General features: G+C 34.0%; 2 protein-coding genes across 2 annotated transcripts in view; both read left to right on the top strand.

Moving 5' to 3' along the window:
• Positions 1-11,271, top strand: part of LOC142221203 (putative multidrug resistance-associated protein lethal(2)03659) — a 108,359-nt gene extending 97,088 nt beyond the window's left edge. The window contains exons 8-12 of the mRNA XM_075290817.1: positions 3,010-3,834; positions 4,119-4,696; positions 4,758-5,536; positions 6,491-6,907; positions 10,464-11,271. Of these exons, the coding sequence (XP_075146932.1) occupies positions 3,010-3,834; positions 4,119-4,696; positions 4,758-5,536; positions 6,491-6,907; positions 10,464-10,499 (2,635 nt within the window). The 3' untranslated portion in view covers positions 10,500-11,271. The remainder of the gene's footprint in view (positions 1-3,009; positions 3,835-4,118; positions 4,697-4,757; positions 5,537-6,490; positions 6,908-10,463) is intronic.
• A 2,880-nt stretch (positions 11,272-14,151) lies between these two features.
• Positions 14,152-23,700, top strand: part of LOC142221201 (putative multidrug resistance-associated protein lethal(2)03659) — a 111,587-nt gene continuing 102,038 nt past the window's right edge. Inside the window, exon 1 of the mRNA XM_075290815.1 lies at positions 14,152-14,546. The gene's annotated coding sequence lies outside the window, so the exon portion shown is untranslated. The remainder of the gene's footprint in view (positions 14,547-23,700) is intronic.

The following is a 23,700-nucleotide window of genomic DNA, read 5'->3' as shown; positions in this document are numbered from 1 at the left end:
GTTGCTCCGGAGGTCAAATCTGGGGATCGGTTTATATGGGGGTTATATAGAATTATGGAACGATGTGAACCAATTTTTGCATAGTTGTTAGATACCATATACTTACACCATGTTATTGACCGATATGGACCAATTCCTGCTTGATTGTTAGAGACCATATACTTTCCTCATCCACGAGGCTCCGGAGGTCAAATCTGGGGATCGGTATATATGGGGGCTATATTTAATTATGGACCGATGACGAAATTTTAGATCTTTTGTTGTTGATGTCCTTTCTTTCAGGCCAAACAAAGTTCATTTGGGTCGAAAGCGGCAAAATAATATGTGCTCCGGTTTTTATTCTAATTTCTGTTTTTAGTAGTCTATAATATCGAGCTTTGAATACAAAAATAAAATTTTGGTACAATTGACCAGAAATATTTTTAAAAATATTTGAATTTTAAGCTTGTTTTGTCGAAGATGGGGTAAAATTATGTGGATGGTGTACAAGAAAGAATGGTCCGATTTCTGTCAAGTTAAATATTTTGTGTAGATATTGGTGGTGGTTTTGGAACTAAAACAAAAAAAAAAAATAAATAAATTTGAGCAAATTAAAATTTTGAAAAATTTTTAATTTAATAAATTTGTTCCTTTTGCAAAAATAACGTAACTTTTTCAAAATTAATAAAATTTTATTTTTTGAATTGAATATTAACAAATACAAATACCAAAATCAATAAAAGAAATGAATTTGTTACATGTCCTCAAAATAAAACCAAGAAAAACAAAAAAGAAAAAAAATGAAATTTTCACCTGTAACTCGGCTCTAACCATGCAAAATTTCAAAGAGTGATATACAATCGTTCCCAAATGACTGATATTTTGCTATTTGTATTATCTAACCCTTGTATCAAAGCTTCTCTAAGTGGTTTCACTGCAATGTGGAACGCCGTTCGGACTCGGCTAATAAAAAGGAGGTCCCTTGTCATTGAGCTTAACATGGAATCGGGCAGCACTCAGTGATAAGAGAGAAGTTCACCAATGTGGTATCACAATGGACTGAATAGTCTAAGTGAGCCTGATACATCGGGCTGCCACCTAACCTAACCTAACCTAACCTACAATGCCTCCTTCAACTTTTGTCCATTCGTTATATGGCACCGAAGTGCGGTTGCTTCAGTTTGTAGAATTCTACAAAAAATGTTAGATTTTTTTACTGTTTGGTAGATCGGTAGAATTGTTATTAAAGCTTTGGGAAAAATTTGACAGAATTTTCTATAGAAGTAAAATTTGAAAAAAAAATTATCTATAGAAATAAAATTTGTAACATTTTCTATAGAAATAAAAATTTGAAAAAATTTTCTATAGAAATAAAGCTTTGGGAAAAATTTGACAGAATTTTCAATAGAAATAAAATTTTGACAAAATTATCTATAGAAAAAAAATTGGACATAGATTTCTATAGAAATAAAATTTTGACAAAATTTTCTATAGAAATACAATTTTGTCAAAATTTTATTTATTTATTTATTTTCTCTTGGCGAATCCAAGCTGCAAAGCCATATACGGATTCCAAAACTACACAAATTTCTATAGAAATAAAATTTTATCAAAATTTTCTATAGAAAAAACATTTGACAAAATTTTCTATAGAAATAAAATTTGGAGAAAGATTTCTGTAGAAATAAAATTTTGTCAAAATTTTCTATAGAAATAAAATTTTGTCAAAATTTTCTATTGAAATAAAATTTTGACTAAATCTTTTATAGAAAAAAAATTTTGACAAAATTTTCTATAGAAATAAAATTTTGACAAAATTTTCTATGGAAATAAAATTCTAACAAAATTTTGTAGAGTAATAAAATTTTGTCAAAATTTTTTGTAGAAATAAAGTTTTGACAAAATTTTCTAAAGAAATACAATTTTGACAACATTTTCGATAGAAATAAAATTTTGATAAAATTTTTTATATAAATAAAATTTATAAAAATAAAATTTCGAAAATGTTCTCCAGATTTTGGTACATTATTTATGGCTCAAGTGGCAACTGTGGCTGTGAGATGTGAATTAGGGGTGCAACGTTCGGTGGCATATAAATAGCAAAAATTCTGTAAAAGCAAAAGAAACAATGTTGAAACCAACTAAATCACTAAATCACTAAAATAGTTTTTTTATCTCATTTTTTTTTTCTAATTTATAAAAAAGTGTATATTTAGTTATTCTTTATTCTTAACCTTTATAATTTATTACTGTTAGTTTTTATTCCAATTTTTATTTTGTTATTTTTGTCAAATTTTTAGATTTTTAAAGTTACTTTTGTAGTCTTTTTTATAACCATTTTGTATTGGCCTAAAGGCTTGGTTATTTTCACAATAAATATAAATAAAAAAAAAATAAAAAACCATTCTTTGAATATGTCTGCAGTCATCTATGCGCTCTTAGAGTTTATACGAGTTATACGACTTGAAATCGAACGAAATTTGTCATTTCTTGGTAGCCAAAGAACGAAACGTTACTAGGAGATCGTAACGTTTCGTTCTTTTTATTTATTCTTTAATATTTTTGTTTAGTTCGGCTCGCTGCCATCGGAATAAAACACAGATGTTTTTTGTGAGTTGTAATTTAATTCAAATATCTTCAATATTACGAAACATCTCTGATGTCTGATGGAAAAAAATGAAAATCAAATTAAAATTTTTACCACAACGGGGGATTTATACTTTTTTACTTCCATGGAAGTTCTATTGAGAAGGTTAAGTTAATCTAAACATTAGGGAGTATTAACTGACTCTGAACGCCTCGGGCCTCACAAGGTTCCAAGAGTATAGTAATACCACCTACGTGGCAACCGTGGGCCTATCGATCGGTTCCAGCATCTGACACCCAATATTGTTGAACCATATCCGGAAAGTGAATTTGATTATAATGGCAAACTGGCCGATAAACACTTTAAATTGCAGATGATTCCTTCAATTTTTGTCTGATTATTCAATTCAATTCAATTTTTTACTTTTTCTATTTTAATTTCAGTCTAATACAAAGTATATTGGGCGAATTAAAACCCGAATGTGGTTCGATTAAAGTAAATGGCACATTTTCCTATGCCTCGCAAGAACCTTGGTTATTCACAGGAACTGTAAGACAGAATATTCTTTTTGGCCAGCCTTTCGATAGAAGACGCTACAATTCAGTGGTGAAGAAATGTGCTCTGGAACGAGATTTTGAACTACTGCCTTATGGCGATAAAACTGTTGTTGGAGAGAGAGGTGCCTCCCTATCGGGTGGTCAAAAGGCTCGTATTAGTTTAGCCAGAGCTGTATACAGGAAAACTTCGATATACCTACTGGATGATCCTTTAAGTGCAGTGGACACACATGTGGGTCGCCATCTATTCGATCAATGCATGCGCGGTTTTCTACGTGATAATATTGTGGTTTTGGTTACACATCAGCTACAATTTTTACAATCTGCCGATCAGATAGTCATTATGGACAAGGGTCGTGTTAGTGCCGTTGGCTCTTATGAATCCCTGCGTGAAAGTGGTCATGATTTTGCACAAATGTTGGCCGATCCAGAGCGTGAAGAATCCATGGAGACAAAAACAAGATCTAGATCGGGTAGTCGCATCATTGATAGGCAAAATAGTGAAGCCTCAATAAGCTCTGTGGCTGACTCTACATTGGATGAAACACCACCACAAGTGGAAGAGACTCAGGAGGAGGGAAAAATCGGTTTGGATCTCTATAAGAAATATTTCAAAGCTGGAGGAGGATTTTTCATGTTTTTTGTCATGGTACTATTTTGCATATTGTCTCAGGGATTGGCTTCATGTGGTGATTACTTTCTCTCATATTGGTGAGTATTAGAATGACGTGGGTGGCCAGTATGAGAGGTACTGGGAGTGCGGGAGCACACCTCCCACCCGTCCAGGCACGAACATACGACTTATATATTGATTCCGGACGGACTGACGGACTTAGCGTCTACAATTCCTGAAGAAATTGTCGAATCGTCCGTGCCAGGACGGGTGGGACGTGTGCTCTCGCACACCCAGTATCTCCCATACTGGCCGCCCACGTCATTTATTGGCTAAACTTAGTGTGAACAAATTTTTATGTGTTTTTTTCTATATTTTACAGGGTTAATAAAAAGGGATCTGTGGAAGCTGAACGTAAAGTGTATGAAGTATCTTCGCTTAACCATACCAGCAACAACACTACCTCTGATCCTTTTGATATGTCGACGTCTTCACATCATCTTGAATCGGAATTTTCCAAATTATTGGAACAATATGGCATTCATGTGGATCCAGAAATGTTGGACATCTACATATTTACCACGATAACAGTGGCCACAATTATTGTAACGGTTACCAGAAGTTTTCTCTTCTTCAATGTGGCCATGAGAGCCTCTCAGAATTTACATAATTCCATGTTTAGGGGTATAACACGGGCAACCATGTACTTTTTCAATACAAATCCCTCCGGCCGTATACTTAATCGATTCTCTAAGGATATGGGTCAAGTAGATGAAATTCTACCCTCTGTGATGATGGATGTCATTCAAATTTTCCTTTCTCTATTTGGCATTGTTGCTGTGATATCTGTGGTTAATCCATTGTATTTGTTACCAACCTCCCTGTTGGCTATCGTGTTTTACAATCTACGCACGTTTTATTTGAAAACATCCAGGAATGTTAAACGTTTGGAAGCCATAAGTAAGAATTTTGTATGCTATTAATTGTGACTTTATAATCTATGGAATATTTTGTTTTGCAGCTCGATCTCCCATCTATTCGCATTTGGGTGCCTCCTTAACCGGCCTTTCGACAATCAGAGCATTTGGAGCCCAGCGTGTTTTAATCAAGGAGTTTGATAATTATCAGGATATGCATAGTTCTGCATTTTTCCTTTTCATTTGTACCTCACGTGCCTTTGGCTATTGGTTGGACTGTTTTTGTGTCATCTTCATAGCAATAATCACCTTGAGTTTCTTCATATTTTCTCCTGAAAATGGTGGAGATGTGGGTCTAGCTATTACCCAGGCTATGGGTATGACTGGAATGGTCCAATGGGGTATGAGACAATCAGCCGAATTGGAGAACACAATGACTGCTGTGGAACGTGTTGTGGAGTACGATGATATTGAACCAGAGGGTGAATTGGAATCGCCCGCCGATAGAAAACCACCAAAAACATGGCCCGAAGAAGGCAAAATAATTTTTGATGAATTAAGTCTACGCTACTTCCCTGATCCCAAATCAGATTATGTTCTGAAATCTTTGAGTATTGTGATAAAGCCACGTGAAAAAGTTGGTATTGTAGGTCGTACGGGAGCTGGTAAATCATCTCTAATAAATGCTCTCTTCCGTTTGTCCTATACCGATGGCTCGATAATTATCGATTCACGTGATACCAAAACAATGGGTCTACATGATTTACGTAGTAAAATTTCGATAATACCCCAGGAGCCAGTACTATTCTCGGGAACAATGCGTTATAATTTAGATCCATTCGATGAATATACAGATCATAAATTGTGGAAGGCACTGGAAGAGGTAAGTGGCTATATACAAATACCTGGAGAAATTGCTGTAGAGTAAATGTGAAGTTGGCAAGAGTTCTACAACGCTTTGATAGAGGTAGACACGAGAAGTTGTCTAAATTTCTGATGTCGAATTGAGAGTGCTCCTCAAATCAAGGCTCCATTCTGCAGTTGAGAAAACAAGTCTGAGACTTTAAAATTAGGAGGATATTAGGCTCTCTCCCATCACTTTGAGATTTATTATAATATCGGAAAGCTCTTGGTGGAGGTGATTGGAAATACATTTCTAGGAAGCTGTTAGACTCTCTCCCACCATTTGGAGGTCTATTATGATACCTAAAAGTTCCGAAACGGAAATGAATGATTTTCTTGCCTAATGATGGTAATATCAAAAGGCTCATCGGTAAGCTTGGACCTAGCAAATGTAGCAGAATACTTTTTCTGGCTTTTAGACCTTCAAGTCTCGCGGATTGAATGGAAAGCGGTTAGTGATTAACCGATATACTCTGGTTGTAGGCAGTATACTCTAGCTATATAAAATTTTAGAAAAAAGGGTAAATAATCAAGTTGGATTTTAATATTCAGAGCTGGTAAAACACTATGGTAACTTGAAGAATTGTGCAGTGGCTGTGCTTACTCTGATATTGTATGTGCCTATGGTATAAAACATGCACATTCTCCTCTAATACCAGATTACATAGTTTGCAAAGAGACTACCGCAATAACGCCTGTAACTCTATGGTCTGAAAAAGATTTCCATCAACGAATACCAGAGAGGGCCAATCTCTTGGGAAAGTGCACTACTTTACTGTCCATATAGATGAGGTCGACATGAAGAGAACAATGGATTTTGGTATCTTCTCCAAATATCAAGAACAGCAAATGATTTTCTTAATATATAGCTTTCAATAACCTCTAGTGTTTTCATTTATGTAATAACACGTTTCGCATTTTCTATTTTTCACAGGTCCAACTTAAAGAAGTCGTCTCCGATTTACCAAATGGCTTGCAAACAAAAATATCCGAAGGTGGAGCCAATTTCAGTGTGGGTCAACGTCAATTAGTGTGTTTAGCACGTGCAATTTTACGTGAAAATCGTATACTAGTAATGGATGAAGCCACTGCCAATGTGGATCCACAAACAGATGGTCTTATACAAACGACCATACGTTATAAATTCCAACATTGTACCGTCCTAACAATAGCCCATCGATTACATACTGTTATGGATTCCGATAAGGTTTTAGTAATGGATGCAGGTCAAGTGGTCGAATTTGGTTCACCGTATGAACTATTGACGGAAAGTGAAAAGAATGTATTCCAGGGTATGGTGAAACAAACAGGAAAGACGACCTATGAGAATTTGTTGAAAATAGCGCAAAAGGTAAACTAGAATTTAACATACACAGAAAAAAATATTTTTTATCTTCAATCACGAAATTAATTGATCCAATTAATTTTTAATTGAAATGTCTTCAATCACAGATATAATAGTCAATTAAAAAAATTAAGTCAAAGTCAATTAAAAAAATTAATTGCTCCAATTAAAAAAAATGATTAATTTTTGTGATTTATATTGTTTCAGTTAAAAAAGTTGTTGAATCAATTGAATTTCTAATTGAATATTTTTTAATATTCACTTAATATTTTAATTGGAAAATTTTTGGAGATATTTTTTCTGTATAATGAGAAATAGTCTTCCAAAATGTTAATGCCCCTTTTAAAACTTGTCCAGTTACAAATTTCATGAGGATCTCATAGAAATAGACTCGCGATTGCTTAAGTAGAAGTCGACTTTTTATATTTTTGAAAATAGGCACAGTTCAACTTTGAAGAGAACTGTGATACACATATTTTTATGGGAACAACCTTTTATTAGCAGTACTATTGTTTCATCTCTTAAATACCAGTGAGCTGATTGTATTTCTCGTAGATTGGAAAAGTTTACTTTTTGAAAAGTAGTCTCTTCTAAATTATTTGAAGGAAAGAAAATAAAATAATCAGCGCAACCTATATTTGAAAAAAAAAAAAACATTTTGCTATAGTTAGTTTTATTTAATCTTCTCTATTTGATAGATAGATCTTTAGTCCTCTATCCAGTGGTAAAAACTGATATAGCAAAATATGTTTGGAAATCCTAAAAAACGACCTAGAAAAAGTGGAGGCACCCCTCCAAGTGCAAGTGAAAAAATATAGACATCCAGATTTATAGATGAAAGATAGGTAGCCCTTAATCCGATGGTAAAAAATGATTTTACAAAATGTGTTTGGAAATCCCAATAAACGGGGGGCAGAATTTTTGGCAAACGGTTTTTGAAAGCTATCGTTCCAGTGTATATTTGTTTATAATATGGCTATTCTATTTCTTATTTCTATTTGGCCAATTTCTATGGACGATTTATCGCATTTTTTTTGTATTCGTATATAACTTATTTGTTCACTTATACACCCAAAGAAATTTGTTAGTAGAAACAGCAGAAAAGTAAAGCAGCAAAAAGTCTGCTGAAATAGGGAAAGCCGTCACAGTTTGCTGAAATAGCAAACATTGTCTGTTATTTTTGAAACTCGGTTACACAAAAAATCAACTTAGGAGATTTCCTAACACAATTAAAATAATATTTTATAAATATCTATAGTATTTCCCCAAAAATCTGAATATTTATCAAATTGGACATAACAGCTAATAAATTATTTGCTGATCTCATTTAGGAGCTTGTAAGTATATTACGGTGCAAAAATATACCAAAAACTACTTTTGGTTCTTAAATATGCTTTGGGCAAAAGTTTATAACCTAAAAACTTTATAATTTGTTGTTCGTTAGAACCTGAAGTACAAAAACATAACAACAGACATCGGCTGCTGCTTTTAGCAGACTTTTTTCTATATACGGATTTATTTTCTCTCACATTCTAAATTTTGTAAAATTTTGTAAAAATTCCACAGAATATTTTAAAATATTGTGCTGACAGTCTTAAGAAACCTCTTACCGAAATTTTTAATATGTCCCTTAGATTAGGTTTTATATATATAGAGGCATTGCAAAGTTAAGTGCTATACCTAAACTTGTGGAAAAATTATTGGCTGATGTCATATCTTACCAAGTTTCATCAGTTTATTCAGATGCGCAACATGGATTTCGGAAGTCCCGGTCTACTGCTACAAATATTTTGGAGTTAACTACTCTTGTTAATGAAGCTTTCAGAGAAGGAAAACAGACTGATGTTATATATACAGACTTTAGTAAGGCGTTTGATAAGGTAAACCATAAACTTCTTTTGTATAAACTTGATAAAATTGTATTTTGTCCTAATCTACTAAATTAGGTTATGTTAGGTTAGGTTAGGTTAGGTTAGATTAGGTGGCAGCCCGAAGTATCAGGCTCACTTAGAATATTCAGTCCATTGTGATACCACATTGGTGAACTACTAAATTGGATCAGTTCTTATTTGTCAGACCGGGTACAGAAAGTACAACTGGGTGATATCCTTTCTGAACAGATAATTGTCAGATCAGGGGTTCCGCAGGGCAGCCATCTCGGCCCTATTCTTGTTAATCTCTTTATTAATGATATACCTCTTGTTATTGAGAACTCATTTATTTCATTTCATTTATTTCATTTATTATCGTACAAAGTGATACAAAAGTCAATAAATAGACCTAAAATCCTGCATCACACAAAATTGTAATAAAATATAATTTATTTCTATGTATGCCGATGATGTAAAAGTTTTTCGTTCATACAGTGATCCTATGGATCAGCTTCAGATGGATCATAATAATTGTTCTTGGTGTGATGTCAATCTAATGCAACTAAATGTCTTGAAATGTAAAGATATGTCTTTTTATAGATCTCAGAAGATATCAGTATGTTACCATCTACATGATTGTGAACTTGTAAATGTTGATTCATTCCTTGATCTTGGTATACTGCTGGATCGTAAACTGAATTTTAGACCTCATATACTTATGATGGTCAATAAAGCTTTTAGTTCCCTTGGATTTATGAAAAGGTGGAGTAAAGAATTTAATGATCCCGAAGTCACTAAACAACTATACATTTCACTTGTCCGTAGTACGTTGAAATATGGTTAAATTAATTGGAACCCGACATATGCAATTCATTGTAATAGAATTGAATCTGTGCAAAAACAATTTCTGTTGTTTTTCCTTCGCAATCGTGGATGGAATTACAAAACATTACTTATGAATATAAACTAAATTTGATCATGCTTCCAACACTTAAAAGCCGCAGGAGAATGTTGAACATTACATTTGTATCCAATATTTTGAATGGAAACATTAGTTCTGAATTCATTTTAAGCCGTGTTAACTTTAATGTTCCTGCAAGGCCAATGAGACACTTTAATCTGTTAAATTTACAATTTTATCAAAGAGATTATGCTAATAATGACCCACTGCGACGCATGTGCTTGGATTTTAATAATTTGTATCGTCTGATAGATCTCTCTGAAAATAGGTATTCACTAAAACGTAAAATCATCCTTTATCTAAATCAAATTGATACACCGAATTTGCAGTAAAACAAATTGTACAGATGTAAATTAAAATAGTCTGTAAGGTTATTTGTAACCGTAAGAATTCAATAAAAAAAGATCTTAAAGCTGACTTTATTCTTTTTTTAATATTCAAAATGTTGAAAAGTCGTCCTTTGCAAAACTCGATAAGTCGAAAATTCCAAAATTTAAAAATGAATCTATATACAATTTGTAAACAGTAGGGTCCATTAGATCCAATGCTAACGGTATACATATTACTGCTGTTTCGGCCATTATTACAACAATATTAAATTATATTAAAGACATTTGTATGATTCGCAAGTATTTAATTGCATTAAATTCACTTCCATTGAAATGCATTTGTATACACCTTTCTCTTAAAATGTTTTTATTAATTATACTTGTCTTTTATTTCCTTACAGGCCCACGAGGATGCGCTAAAACAGAAAATGGAATAAACTTACAAGTCTTCTACCCGTTTTTCGTCACAAAATATTGCACCTAATTTTATATGTATTTCTAGATCTTGCCATTACTTAAGTCATGCCAATTTGAAAAGACTAAGATAAACAAAAAATGTATGTATGTAAATCATTTACGGGCCTTTGTCTCTGTATACTTATATATATACTAGAAAGTAAATGTATATGTAAATTTATTGTAATGAAACTGTGAGCTTTTAATTTTAAGGAAAACTTTTTGTATTCCGTTATTTTATTATAACCCACAATACAATTGCTTGCTTTTCCCACATTGCCAAGAGGATATATTTTTGTAGAAGTGTACAAAACACACACACACAGAGGCAATGAAAAAGGGCATTCTAAAATAAAAGGAAAATCGAATAATCATTGCGTCTCAAATCTTTTATATTTTATTATCTTTTGTTTATTCTTAATATTTTGTTTTTTTTTTTTATATACAATATATATAGAAAATGCTAAAGTAAGTTTTTTTTTTGTGGTATATACATAAATATGATTAAAATTAAACTCTAAACTAATGTAATGTGTGCCTTTAAATTATTATAACAATTTATATGTTATGTTACCTTATGTACAATGTTAAATCCAAAAAATAAAAAAAAAAAAAAACAAAAGAGAAAGGAACAACGATTCCTAAGGAACCATAAAGAACAAATTTAATAAAAACGTCCAACAAATGTAATTTATTAAACATTCAAAATAAAGTATTTTAAATAGTTCCAGCTATTTTACAATAATAGAAAAACACGGATATTAGTAGCATATGAATTGAATATTAATTTTCTTTCTAGCAGTGATTATTCTAATGTTTTTAATATTCGCAAAATATCTGTATCAATTTTTAATTGAATAGATGTAGCCCCATGTATATAAGTGGTTAGTTGAAAAGTCCCCACCATAAACAACACATTTTTCTTTTTAGGTGGGTATTAAGTTCGAGTTTAGCCGCTAAAATCGCTAAAGTGAAAACTAAATCAGTAAGAAAAATGCATGAAATTATACGTATTTGTTGCAAATTTTATTATAACTTGATGCGTAAAAGCCCAAAGCAAACTTTCACAAAGTTTGTATTCCTTAAAATGGATTATTAAAGAAAAGTAATCGTGAAAAAATGAAAATGGAGCATTTCATACATTAAAAATGCAAGATTTCACTTCTGTGATTGTTTTTAACCCTAGAAAGCTTATCCCACTGAAAGTCACGGATAAGCTAAACATACGTCTGTGGGACGTATCATAGTTTGTTATCATGTGGACAACATTTGTGGATTTTTGTTTAACATTTTTGTACTTACACCGATTCTATATACGAATCCTTATCATTTAAAAATGTTTTTGACCAAAGTTTTATTTATTGTGTTACAAAAAAATAACATTTTTGGTACTCATTTTCATGAGGGAGAGCGAAAGACTAAAAAACGCATACGTCTCTCAGGCGTAGATAAGCTGTCTAGGGTTAAACAGCTGATGACAGTGTTGCATATTTTTGGAGATGTCCTGGATAAACGAGTACTCTGTTTTCTTATAGTCCTTCACGGCTTAGGGTATCCAGTGCTAAAAGAAAACAGCCCTTATAGTAACGAAATGTGTCAGTAAATATAACGAAATTTTTTTATAATTATAACAAATTTTCTGTTAAACATCGAAATATTTGTCTTAATGAAAATGTTTGGTTGTATCAATGAAAAATTATCGTAGGCTCAATTTTAATCAAATTTTCTTTGTGTGTAAATAAAGCAGTGTATTGTCTTCAATTCATTGATTTTTACCACTGTTTTTTGGTATGGAGCTATGCATTTTTAAGGATTTCAATGAAAGTTTTTCCACGCGCTTCTAAAATTACAGATTCTATAAACTTACCAGCTTATAGTTGCGTTTTTCCACGCTTTGGAGAGGGTTAACTTTATACAATCATTTCGAATGAATATCGACTTTATTACGCTTAATCTCTAAATCTCTAAACACTGTTCCCCATAAACTCGCCGTTGGTTTTGGTTAAAAATGAATTCCGGCTGCACCCACTTTGCATAGAGCCTTCTCATAAGCAAATAATTGTTAATGATGTAAACGTACAGTTGATGATCAATCATAATCGTTTTGAGATTTTTTGTATGATTTCTTTGGTGCTCTTCAGTACGTCTAAACTTAGCATACCAACCCTCGATAGTGAATTTATATTTATTTATTTATTTATTTCTCCTGCACAGCAAGACTTACGACTTATATTTACTGTACAGGAATTTCCATTAAAAAGTATTTCCTCTTAGTAATTTAATAACAAGTTACGTTAGGTTCAAATAAATAAAGAAAAGCGAGACAAAAAAATCAAAATTTTTGAATTGTGTGTTCAGAAACTCAAAAGCAAGCCCATATTCAAGTCAAATATTTGATTCAATTAATTTTTAGCTAGTACTCACCTTCAATTAGAATTTCCATTTAAAGGGTGATTTGTTAAGAGCTTGATAACTTTTTTTAAAAGAAAAAACGCATAAAATTTGCAAAATCTCATCGGTTCTTTATTTGAAACGTTAGATTGGTCCATGACATTTACTTTTTGAAGATAATTTCATTTAAATGTTGACCGCGGCTGCGTCTTAGGTGGTCCATTCGGAAAGTCCAATTTTGGGCAACTTTTTCGAGCATTTCGGCCGGAATAGCCCGAATTTCTTCGGAAATGTTGTCTTCCAAAGCTGGAATAGTTGCTGGCTTATTTCTGTAGACTTTAGACTTGACGTAGCCCCACAAAAAATAGTCTAAAGGCGTCAAATCGCATGATCTTGGTGGCCAACTTACCGGTCCATTTCTTGAGATGAATTGTTCTCCGAAGTTTTCCCTCAAAATGGCCATAGAATCGCGAGCTGTGTGGCATGTAGCGCCATCTTGTTGAAACCACATGTCAACCAAGTTCAGTTCTTCCATTTTTGGCAACAAAAAGTTTGTTAGCATCGAACGATAGCGATCGCCATTCACCGTAACGTTGCGTCCAACAGCATCTTTGAAAAAATACGGTCCAATGATTCCACCAGCGTACAAACCACACCAAACAGTGCATTTTTCGGGATGCATGGGCAGTTCTTGAACGGCTTCTGGTTGCTCTTCACTCCAAATGCGGCAATTTTGCTTATTTACGTAGCCATTCAACCAGAAATGAGCCTCATCGCTGAACAAAATTTGTCGATAAAAAAGCGGATTTTCTGCCAACTTTTCTAGGGCCCATTCACTGAAAATTCGACGTTGTGGCTCGTTAGTAAGTCTATTCATGATGAAATGTCAAAGCATACTGAGCATCTTTCTCTTTGACACCATGTCTGAAATCCCACGTGATCTGTCAAATACTAATGCATGAAAATCCTAACCTCAAAAGAATCACCCTTTAAATTCTCATTGTTCGCTAACGGATTTTTAATGAGTTGCCAAATTGAGTATCTTTCTGCTTTGGCAATGCTATAGAATATCTAACGGTAACGGCAACTCTATACGAAGCGAAAGAGAGCTAAAGAGCGAGAGAACTGAGTGTTGGTGGTTTTTGTTTTGATTCCCTTTTCTTCGTTTTAACCCCCATCGAAAGTAGTATCAGTACACAAAAATTTTTCATTTAACGTTTTTTATTTCGAGCACCAGAAAAATCCTAGTTTTGCACCATTTATAAAATCAAAAAAATTCAAAAATCTACAAAAATCGGTTTATCCATTGGTCCTTTGCGGTAGTCAATAAAAATCTCATTTGAAATCAATTAAAAGGCTTTAAATATTTAAAAAAAAAAACCAGCAAGAAGAAATAATTGAATGAAAATTTGGTCACATAAATGAATCTTCCATAACATAACCACCAGTACCACTCTTTGCATAGACCCCCCAGTGGGTAGAAAGGGGACAATGTGAAGTGTGAAATAAGAATTCTAGTCGCGTCGTGTGTGTTGTGTTGTGTGTGTGTGAGAGTAGTGCGTATTGGAATTTGTTGTTATGTTGTTGTCGCTGTTTATGCCCTCAATTGCGAGCAAGTGAAATATAATGAAATAAAGGTAAGTTTGCTTTCGATTCTAATGCATATATTTTCCTCATAGCATATGGGGTATGTTAATATTATTGCTGCTGGTATTATATCCCTCGTGTCATTTACTACAGGGGGATGGGAGGCTCATGAGGCAAAATGATTGCACTTTCGATTTTTCTCAATTAGAGCATGAATTGAATCTGAATTCCCTTTTGGTGCAATTTGCTAGCATATACAACGAACAGGGAAAATTGCAACCAATGTTCACTGAATTGTTTGACATTATATCAATATTCTGCTTCTGTTCTACTTGGGACTTTCATCGTTGTCGTCATTGTCGTTTTTGTTTTTCTTTTACAATTGCACAGCGGAAACACAGTCGACGTAGCGGAAAATTGAAAATTGACAAACGGATATGATTGGTAGAATTTTATATTTAGTGTAATGCAGGTAAATAGGAAAAGGAGAGTAGAGAAAATAAATAAATTTTTTGGATCAAAATAATCCTATTACTTCGGTGTAGAAATCACATCTCTTTCAAATACCGGCTAAATTTTACCATCGCCTGGGTGATAGAGTCTTGGAAAGGTTTGATTTTTAATTATGTTTCATTCGATCACATTTTTTTAGTTTATCCAATTTTAATATTAGTTGAACTAAATTTAGTTTAATTTAAACTAATTCAATTTTCTGTAATTTAATTTATGCGAATTTAATTATTTATTAATTTTTCTTATTATGGTTACACTCATAGAAAAAATTCTGCTAAAAACAGCAGTCGATGACTGCTGCAATATTTTTGTACATTAGGGTCTAACGGACAATAAATTACAAATTTTTTAGGTTATAAATTTTTCCCAATATATTTAAATATTTAAGAACAAAAAACTTCAGCAACCGACAGGTTTAGATAAAGTTCAGCGTATGGCGTGCTTGTGTATCTCAAACGTCTTCAGTAAGACAGGAACAGATTCCCTTAATGTCATGCTGCATCTATTGCCTTTAGACATTTTGGCGGTTGCGCGAACTATCGCTGTGGTCGGAAAAAATGTACGGTCACAGTTCGGTCCTCAAAATAATGCCATATGTGTCTAACGTAGTGGATTACACTCTGACGAAACCACTTTTCGACAAGAAGTTTGAAACTCTAATTCCCAACAGTTAGGCGTGGTGTACGCAGACCCCGGGGAATAAAAGAATATAGATTTCTGCACTGATGACTCCAAATTGGATGGACAAGTGGGTTTCGGATTATATTCTAAAGATCTGGAACTTCGAATAGCGAAAAGATTACCTAATAACTATAGTGTTTTTCAGGCTGAAATATTAGCAATAAAAGAGGTGGCGAATTGGCTGAGAAGTAATGTACCAACAAATGTTGGCATTAATATACACTCAGACAGTCAGCCTGTAATAAAAACCTTGGACTCTGTGTTCCTTAACTCGAAAACGGCCATCGACTGCCGCAAATCTCTCAACGAGATGGCTGAGCAGTACAATATTCACATAGGATCATACCGGGAACTGCAAGCAGATGAGTTAGCAAGGCTGGGAACTACCTTACATATTCCAGGGGAACTAGAATGTGTTGGTATGTCTCTGGCAACCTGTAACCTCTTACTGCGTGAATAGTCTAAGTGAGCCTGAAACTTAATCGGGCTGCCACTTTAACCTAACCTAAGAACAAAAAGTCGTTCTTGATATATTGTTGTTTGCTGTTATGCCTCAATTTGATAAATATTCAGAATTTTGGGCAAATACTATAGATATTCATAAAATATTGTTTTAATTGTATTACGATAACCCCTAAGTTGATATTTTTTATGTTTCAAAATAGCAGACAATGTTTGGTATTTCAGCAAATAGTGACTACTTTCCCTTTTTCAGCAGACTTTTTGCTGTTTTAGCAGGTTTTTCTGCTGTTACTACTAACTAATTTCTTTGGGTGTAGTTAGGTTAGGTATAGTGGCAGCCCGATATTTTCAGGCTCACTTAGACTATTCAGTCTATTGTGACACAATAGTGATTAACTTCTCCCTTACCACTAAGTCCTGCACGATTCTATGATTAGCTCGATGACAAGGGACCTACTTCTTATAGTTGAGCCCGAACGGCGTTCCACATTCCGGTGAAATCACTTAGAGAAGCTTTGAAATACTCAGAAATATCACTATCATTACCGAAAGGGGATAATCCACCGCTCAAAAATTTTTTGGTGTTGAACCCATGGTCCCATGTACCCAATTTTTCTTTTATACCCACCCACGAAATATTATTTTCCGACTACACATTATTCTAGATCGGGGTGACCTAACGATGCTCCTTCGTTTTATGAAGTTTCCGCAAGCAATTTAAATTTTCACTCAACCAAACGAACGTCAAGATCTCTTAAAGATTGTAGTGTTGATTTCGAGCCAAAGATGCTGCTTCTTTAAAATAAAGGCTTTTTTAGCAAGCTATCGAATCTAGGCACTATAAATTTCAAATTAGCATGTAGTGCCATTTGCTTTACTTCAATAACATTGGGAGGGACGGAAATTTCAAAGAGATTGCTTAAAGCAAAAATTATGAGCTTTCTTTTAATTGTAATTTCTTTATTTCAAAGAAATTTGTCCTTAATATTGTGGAGATTGCGTATCCTAAAATTTAGGTTGCATAATCTTTTACATTAGGTCAATATTTTTTTCAGTCACTCATATAAAAATTCAACGATTTTGACCTTCTCTTAAAGATTTTTGCATTTTTCCTAGCCAAAGATCCAGCTTTAAATCTAGAATCAATAAAATTAAAATTAGGATACAGATCTAATTAAAAAACAAGTAAGTAAAGTCTAAAGTCGGGCGGGGCCGACTATATTATACCCTTCACCCCTTTGTAGGCCAAAATTTGTGTTACCATCTCAACTACTTCACATTTGCTGGAAGATATATAAAGGAGACAATTTTTTTACTTCTACAAAATCTCTAGAATTAAAATTTAAATCGGCTAACGCTATCCAGTTAATTGGAGGAAACTTCCACTGAAAATGGGTCTAAAATGTGCGTATATATGGGAGCTATATATAATCTGAACCGATTTTGACTAAATTTGACATGTATAGTTGAAATAATAATTCTGCTATCTACACGGATGAAAAAGACTGTTTTTCATATGTTTGGCTATAAACATTATATGTTTGGAACACAAATTTTTAAACACAATATTTTTGAGTGCAAGCATATAATGTTCATAAACTAGCATAACATGTTTGGGACATATATGTTAATATGTTAGAACATATTATGTTTGGGACATAAAATGTTTGTAAATATAATATGCTTGGATGCAAACATATATTAATTTAGAAATAGCCTATAAACATATATGTGTTTAGTAGCTTGGAGCGCTATTTAACAGGGAGCGATATTGAATTAAGTTGGTGGTTGTAGCTTGTTATTACAAAGTTAACATTTTATTTTTCCTTGGGCAATTGATCAGCTACTTCTTTGATCCTTACAAACTGTGTGGTCCGCTGTTCGAATCCCCGTCCGGCAAAAGGTAAAATTAAAATAAAAAAAATCATACAATTAAATAATTTCTTCTACAATGTTTGTATTACAGAAAAAGGTGCTAAGAACTAAAAAATCTCGTGGAAGTGAGAAAGATGTGGGGGAATATACAATTGGGCAGAAACAAAATTTTGAGCATTCAGGTCGAAAACCTATGTTGTTAGCACCTATATTACCTGTTTATTTTCATAATTCATTATGATTGTAAATATATAAATAAATAAATAAAATTTTGAGCACAATATTGTTTGGGAGCATTTTTTTAAGCATATAATATTTTTGGGTGCAAAATGCTTCCAAACATATTATATGTTCACATAATAACATATTGTTTTTTGGAAGACAACATTATTGAATTTGGATGCAAAAATACAAAATGTTTGGAACTTAGACCACCCAAACATATATTGTTTATACCAATATGCTTTCAAACATATTATATATTGGAAGAGATCAAACATATAAATGTTTGGGCAATACCCAAAAATATATATGCTTGAAGCAAAATATGTTTGGGAGTATATGTTACAGAAGCGATTTTTTGTGAGCGTGTATGCGAAATTTCACGTAAATGGGAGAATAACTTTGGCCCCCCGGTCATATGAGTGCAAATCGGACGGAAGATATATATGGAAGCCATATCTAAATCTGAACCGATTTTAACCAAATTTGGCACAATTACCAATACTACTAAACGTACTCCTTGTGCGAAATTTGAAGCAAATCACGGCAAAACCCTGGATTTTGAGGCCATATAAGTTCAAATCGGACGAAAGATATATATGGGAGCTATATCTAAATGTGAACCGATTTCAATCAAATTTACCAAGCATTGGTAGAATGTCAGTTCTACCCTCTGTGTAAAATTTCACGAAGATCGGTAGTAAACTTTGGCCTCTGTGGTCATATGAGTCTAAATCGGACGAAAGATATATATGGGAGCTATATCTAAATCTGAATCGATTTTGACCATATTTAGCACATACAATAGTGTCGTTAAAAGTACCGCTTGTGCAAAATTTGAAGTAAGTCAGGGCAAAACTCGGGCGTTTGAGACCATATAAGTCCAAATCGGGCGAAAGATATATATGTGAGCTATATCTAAATCTGAACCGATTTTAACAAAATTTGACACACTTAACGATACTATTAAACGTACCACTTGTGCAAAATTTGAAGCAAATCATGGCAAAACTCTGGCTTTTGTGGCCATATAAGTTCAAATCGGACGAAAGATATATATGGGAGCTATATCTAAATGTGAACCGATTTCAATCAAATTTACCAAGCATTGGTAGAATGTCAGTTCTACCCTCTGTGTAAAATTTCACGAAGATCGGTAGTAAACTTTGGCCTCTGTGGTCATATGAGTCTAAATCGGACGAAAGATATATATGGGAGCTATATCTAAATCTGAACCGATTTGGCTGATATTTTGCAAGATTTTCGAGACTCATAAAATATTTGGATGTACGGTATATTGATAAACAGGCTAATTATGACCAAATCGGGGATAAATATATATGGCAGCTATATCTAAATCTGACCCGATTTTTTCCAAAACCAATAGCAATTGTCTCTGTCCCAAGAAACGGCCCTATGCCAAATTTGAGGACGATCGGACTTAAATTGCGAGCTGTACTTTGTGCACAAAATTACATATACAGACAGACGGACGGACGGACAGACAGACAGACGGACATCGACTAAATCGACTCAGAATTTAATTCTACGCCGATCGGTCTATGACCAATATTTCTTGGCGTTACATACAAATGCACAAACTTATTATACCCTGTACCACAGTAGTGGTGAAGGGTATAAATATTATATTATGCGATGTATTAAGCTATTGACGTACACGGAAAAAAAATCAAAATATTTCCAATTAAAAATTTAAGGTTCCAAACAATTTTTTAATTAAAATAAAAATCAATCACAAACATTAATAGTATCAATTAAATTTTTAATTGGATCAGTTAATTTTTAATTGAATTCGGTGATTGATACTATAATTTTTCAGTGATTGAAGATATTTAAATTAAACATTAATTGGATCAATGCTGGTGACATTTCTGAGGGTTTCAAAGCTTCTCTAAGTGGTTTCACTGGAATGTGGAACGCCGTTCGGACTCGGCTATAAAAAGGAGGTCCCTTGTCATTGAGCTTAACATGGAATCGGGCAGCACTCAGTGATAAGAGAGAAGTTCACCACTGTGGTATCACAATGGACTGAATAGTCTAAGTGGGCCTGATACATCGGGCTGCCACATAACCTAACCTAACCTACTCGCACGCAAAGCTGGCAAAATCGCTAAAAGTTGCCAAATCAACCGTTACAAATGTAATTAAAGTGTTTGAGGAACGTTTGTCGACAGCCAGGAAGTCTGGATCGGGAGGAAATCGAAAACCGGAAGCCGCTGAGACGACAAAGAGAGTTGCCGGTAGTTTCAAGCGAAACCCTAACCTCTCTCTCCGAGATGCCGCAAATAAGCTGGGTGTATCGTCTACAACCGTGCATCGAGCCAAAAAACGAGACGAACTATCGACTTACAAGAAGGTAGTGACTCCAAATCGCGATGATAAACAAAATACGACGGCCAAAGCGCGATCCCGGACGCTGTACACGACGATGCTGACGAATTTTGACTGCGTGGTAATGGACGACGAAACCTACGTCAAAGCCGACTACAAGCAGCTTCCGGGACAGGAGTTTTATACGGCAAAAGGAAGGGGAAATGTAGCAGATATTTTCAAGCACATAAAACTGTCAAAGTTCGCAAAGAAATATCTGGTTTGGCAAGCCATCTGTACCTGTGGCTTGAAAAGCAGCATTTTCATAGCTTCCGGGACTGTCAACCAAGAAATTTACGTGAAAGAGTGTTTGAATAAACGTCTGCTGCCTTTCCTGAAGAAACACGGTTGCTCCGTACTGTTTTGGCCGGATTTGGCCGGATTTGGCCGGATTTGGCCGGATTTGGCATCTTGCCATTACGGTAAAAAGGCCATGGAGTGGTACGCCGCCAACAACGTGCAGGTGGTTCCCAAGGACAAGAACCCTCCCAACACGCCAGAGCTCCGCCCAATTGAGAAATACTGGGCTATTGTCAAGCGGAACCTAAAGAAGACCAAAAAACTGCTAAGGACGAGCAGCAGTTCAAGGCAAACTGGCTTTCTGCGGCGAAGAAGGTGGACAAGGTGGCTGTACAAAATCTGATGGCAGGTGTCAAGCGTGAGGCCCGGCAATTCGGATTTGGAAAAGCGAAAGCCTAACTGAATATTTTTCCTGAATTTTATACTAATTGAACTTGAAAAATTTAAATTGATTTAATTTGATGTGCAAAAATATAAAAACACATTAAAGTTTCAGAATCTGTTATTTATTTGTGTTAAAAATCTTCTAACTTTGCATACAATAGCTGTGCACTTGGTGCACATAGAAAAAACGTTCGTGTACATTTTTCAGGACTGTGACGGTGTGAAGCGTAGTCAAGAATACCTCTTAAGTGTGACACCTGATATGATAGGTTAGGTATAGTCGCAGACCGATGTTTCAAGCTCACTTACACTATACAGTCCATTGTGATACCACATTGGTGAACTTCTCCTTTATAACTGAGTGCTACCTCCTTTTTATAGCCGAGTCCGAACGGTGTTCTACATTGCGGTGAAACCACTTAGAGAAGCTTATCGAAGCACTCAGAAATGTCACCAGGGGATAATCCACCGCTGAAAAACTTTTTGGTGTTCTCTTATTCGAAGCTTCAATATATCATTTAATTTAAAGATTAGTTATTTAAATCATAAGGAAAATTGGCCCCTCTAATACATTAAAAAAAAAGCTTTAAGTCAAGGCAATAATCCTCAAAAGAGAACTTATCCTATATTGGAAGTCTCAATATGACATTTAATTTAAAAGTTATTTTTTTAAATCGAAAATGATTTTCGTTACAATAAAGAAAACTAGCCTTATTTTAAAGACACGATTTTCACGGAGGGCCTCACATTTCAAAGATTAGTGACCTATATCAAAGAAGTAAAATTTTAAAACTAAATTATAAACATTATTTAAATTATATATTATATAAATTATATATTATAAATTATATATTTTTTCTGTCCTCATTGTTGAGTAGAATTAATGTTCCAAAGTTAAGGATACCTAATCTTTCGCAATAGGAAAGTTTTCTCAGTCTACAGGACATAACTAGATGTTAAACTTTTTTATCGATTAAAAACTTAGAATTAAATTCGAAATCTAATTTCTAATTTCGTGCCGGCCTTTACATTGAAAATGTATCAATACTCGATTAGCCATAGCAACGGATTATTTTAATCTGTCTACTCGCATTTCCACTCAACAAATACAAACCATCAATTCACTATCTGATAGAAATTTGAGACGAGAGCGTGGATGGAGACTTGAGAAGTAGCATTAAAATGTATCGAGTATATTAACCGCTCCTCTGGAAGCTTACTCATCTACACAGCGATCCATATCAGATCATGATTCTCACTTGCAATGTACACATCGGGAAAAATAAAACCATAACCGCAAATGTTCACTCTTTACATCTCAGTACAAAATAATCTCCACCACCAGTACCATTATCCTCCTCATCAGGGGCACCACATATGAATGTGGTTTCATTTCTTTTTTTTTATTGTTGTTGTCTCTTGGTGTTTTGTTTACGATCATCATCATCCTACTCTTCTGAGGCCGGAGGTTTGTTGTCATTTATGTAGTTCCTGCTGGTAGTGGGGAATCGATTTCCCATGGTGCCTTGTTGTTTGGCGTCATAATTAAAATAAACAATGATAAGAGCATCGAAGAGACCGCAGTGCCAAACACCAAACCTATTTCAATGGCTGCAATCATCTCGTGAAGATCCATAAAAACGAATGAAGAGATATTGTTATGTGCCAAAAGTAATGACAATCTTTGTAAGTACTCTGACGAAGAGTAGATAGAGGATAAAATAGTGTTGCCTATTCATGGGAATATAATGGAAGTTAGTGATTCTAAGGTATTCGAATTTAAAATCAACTAACTTCGTGTACTTCTTCTCGTATGAAAATGTATGACACTGAGAGCAAAACAATTCGCCCATAGTCCTTATAATACATAGATGATCCACCATTCCCTTTAAAAAAATGTGTCAGTTCCAAAATTTTTTTTCTGACATTTCGTTTTGATTTGTTCGTAAAAAGTCAGTCCCAAACATTAATTTTCGTGCATTTGCTTTTGTGTTGTTCGTAAAAAGCAATGCTGCTCAAAATTGAATTTCGTATTTTCGCGGTTTTGGTCACATTTTTTTTGTTCAAATATGAAATTAATATATCAAATTTATTTATAAATCCTCTGGTGCATCATAAACGTTCTAATTTTGTGTAAAATTGGCTAACTACAAAAAGGAAAACGAAAGAGATTGTAAGCGTGCTCTTATTTTTCTCCTTTATTCATAATCTTCGGAACTGTCAAACATAGTTTGACACATGGCTCATCTATGTATTATAAGATCTATGAATCCGCCTCTCATGGCAGCTGACATATCGTAAGAGGAGTTTTCTTTCCTGCACTGAAAAAAATATTGTCGTGAGGTCAAAGATTTCACGTCTTTACAATACGAATAC

Source organism: Haematobia irritans, chromosome 1 (genome assembly GCF_050003625.1).
Source record: "Haematobia irritans isolate KBUSLIRL chromosome 1, ASM5000362v1, whole genome shotgun sequence".
Classification (NCBI taxonomy): Eukaryota; Metazoa; Arthropoda; class Insecta; order Diptera; family Muscidae; genus Haematobia; species Haematobia irritans.
Note: the sequence above shows the minus strand (reverse complement) of the source record. Positions and strands in the feature narration are given on the sequence as shown.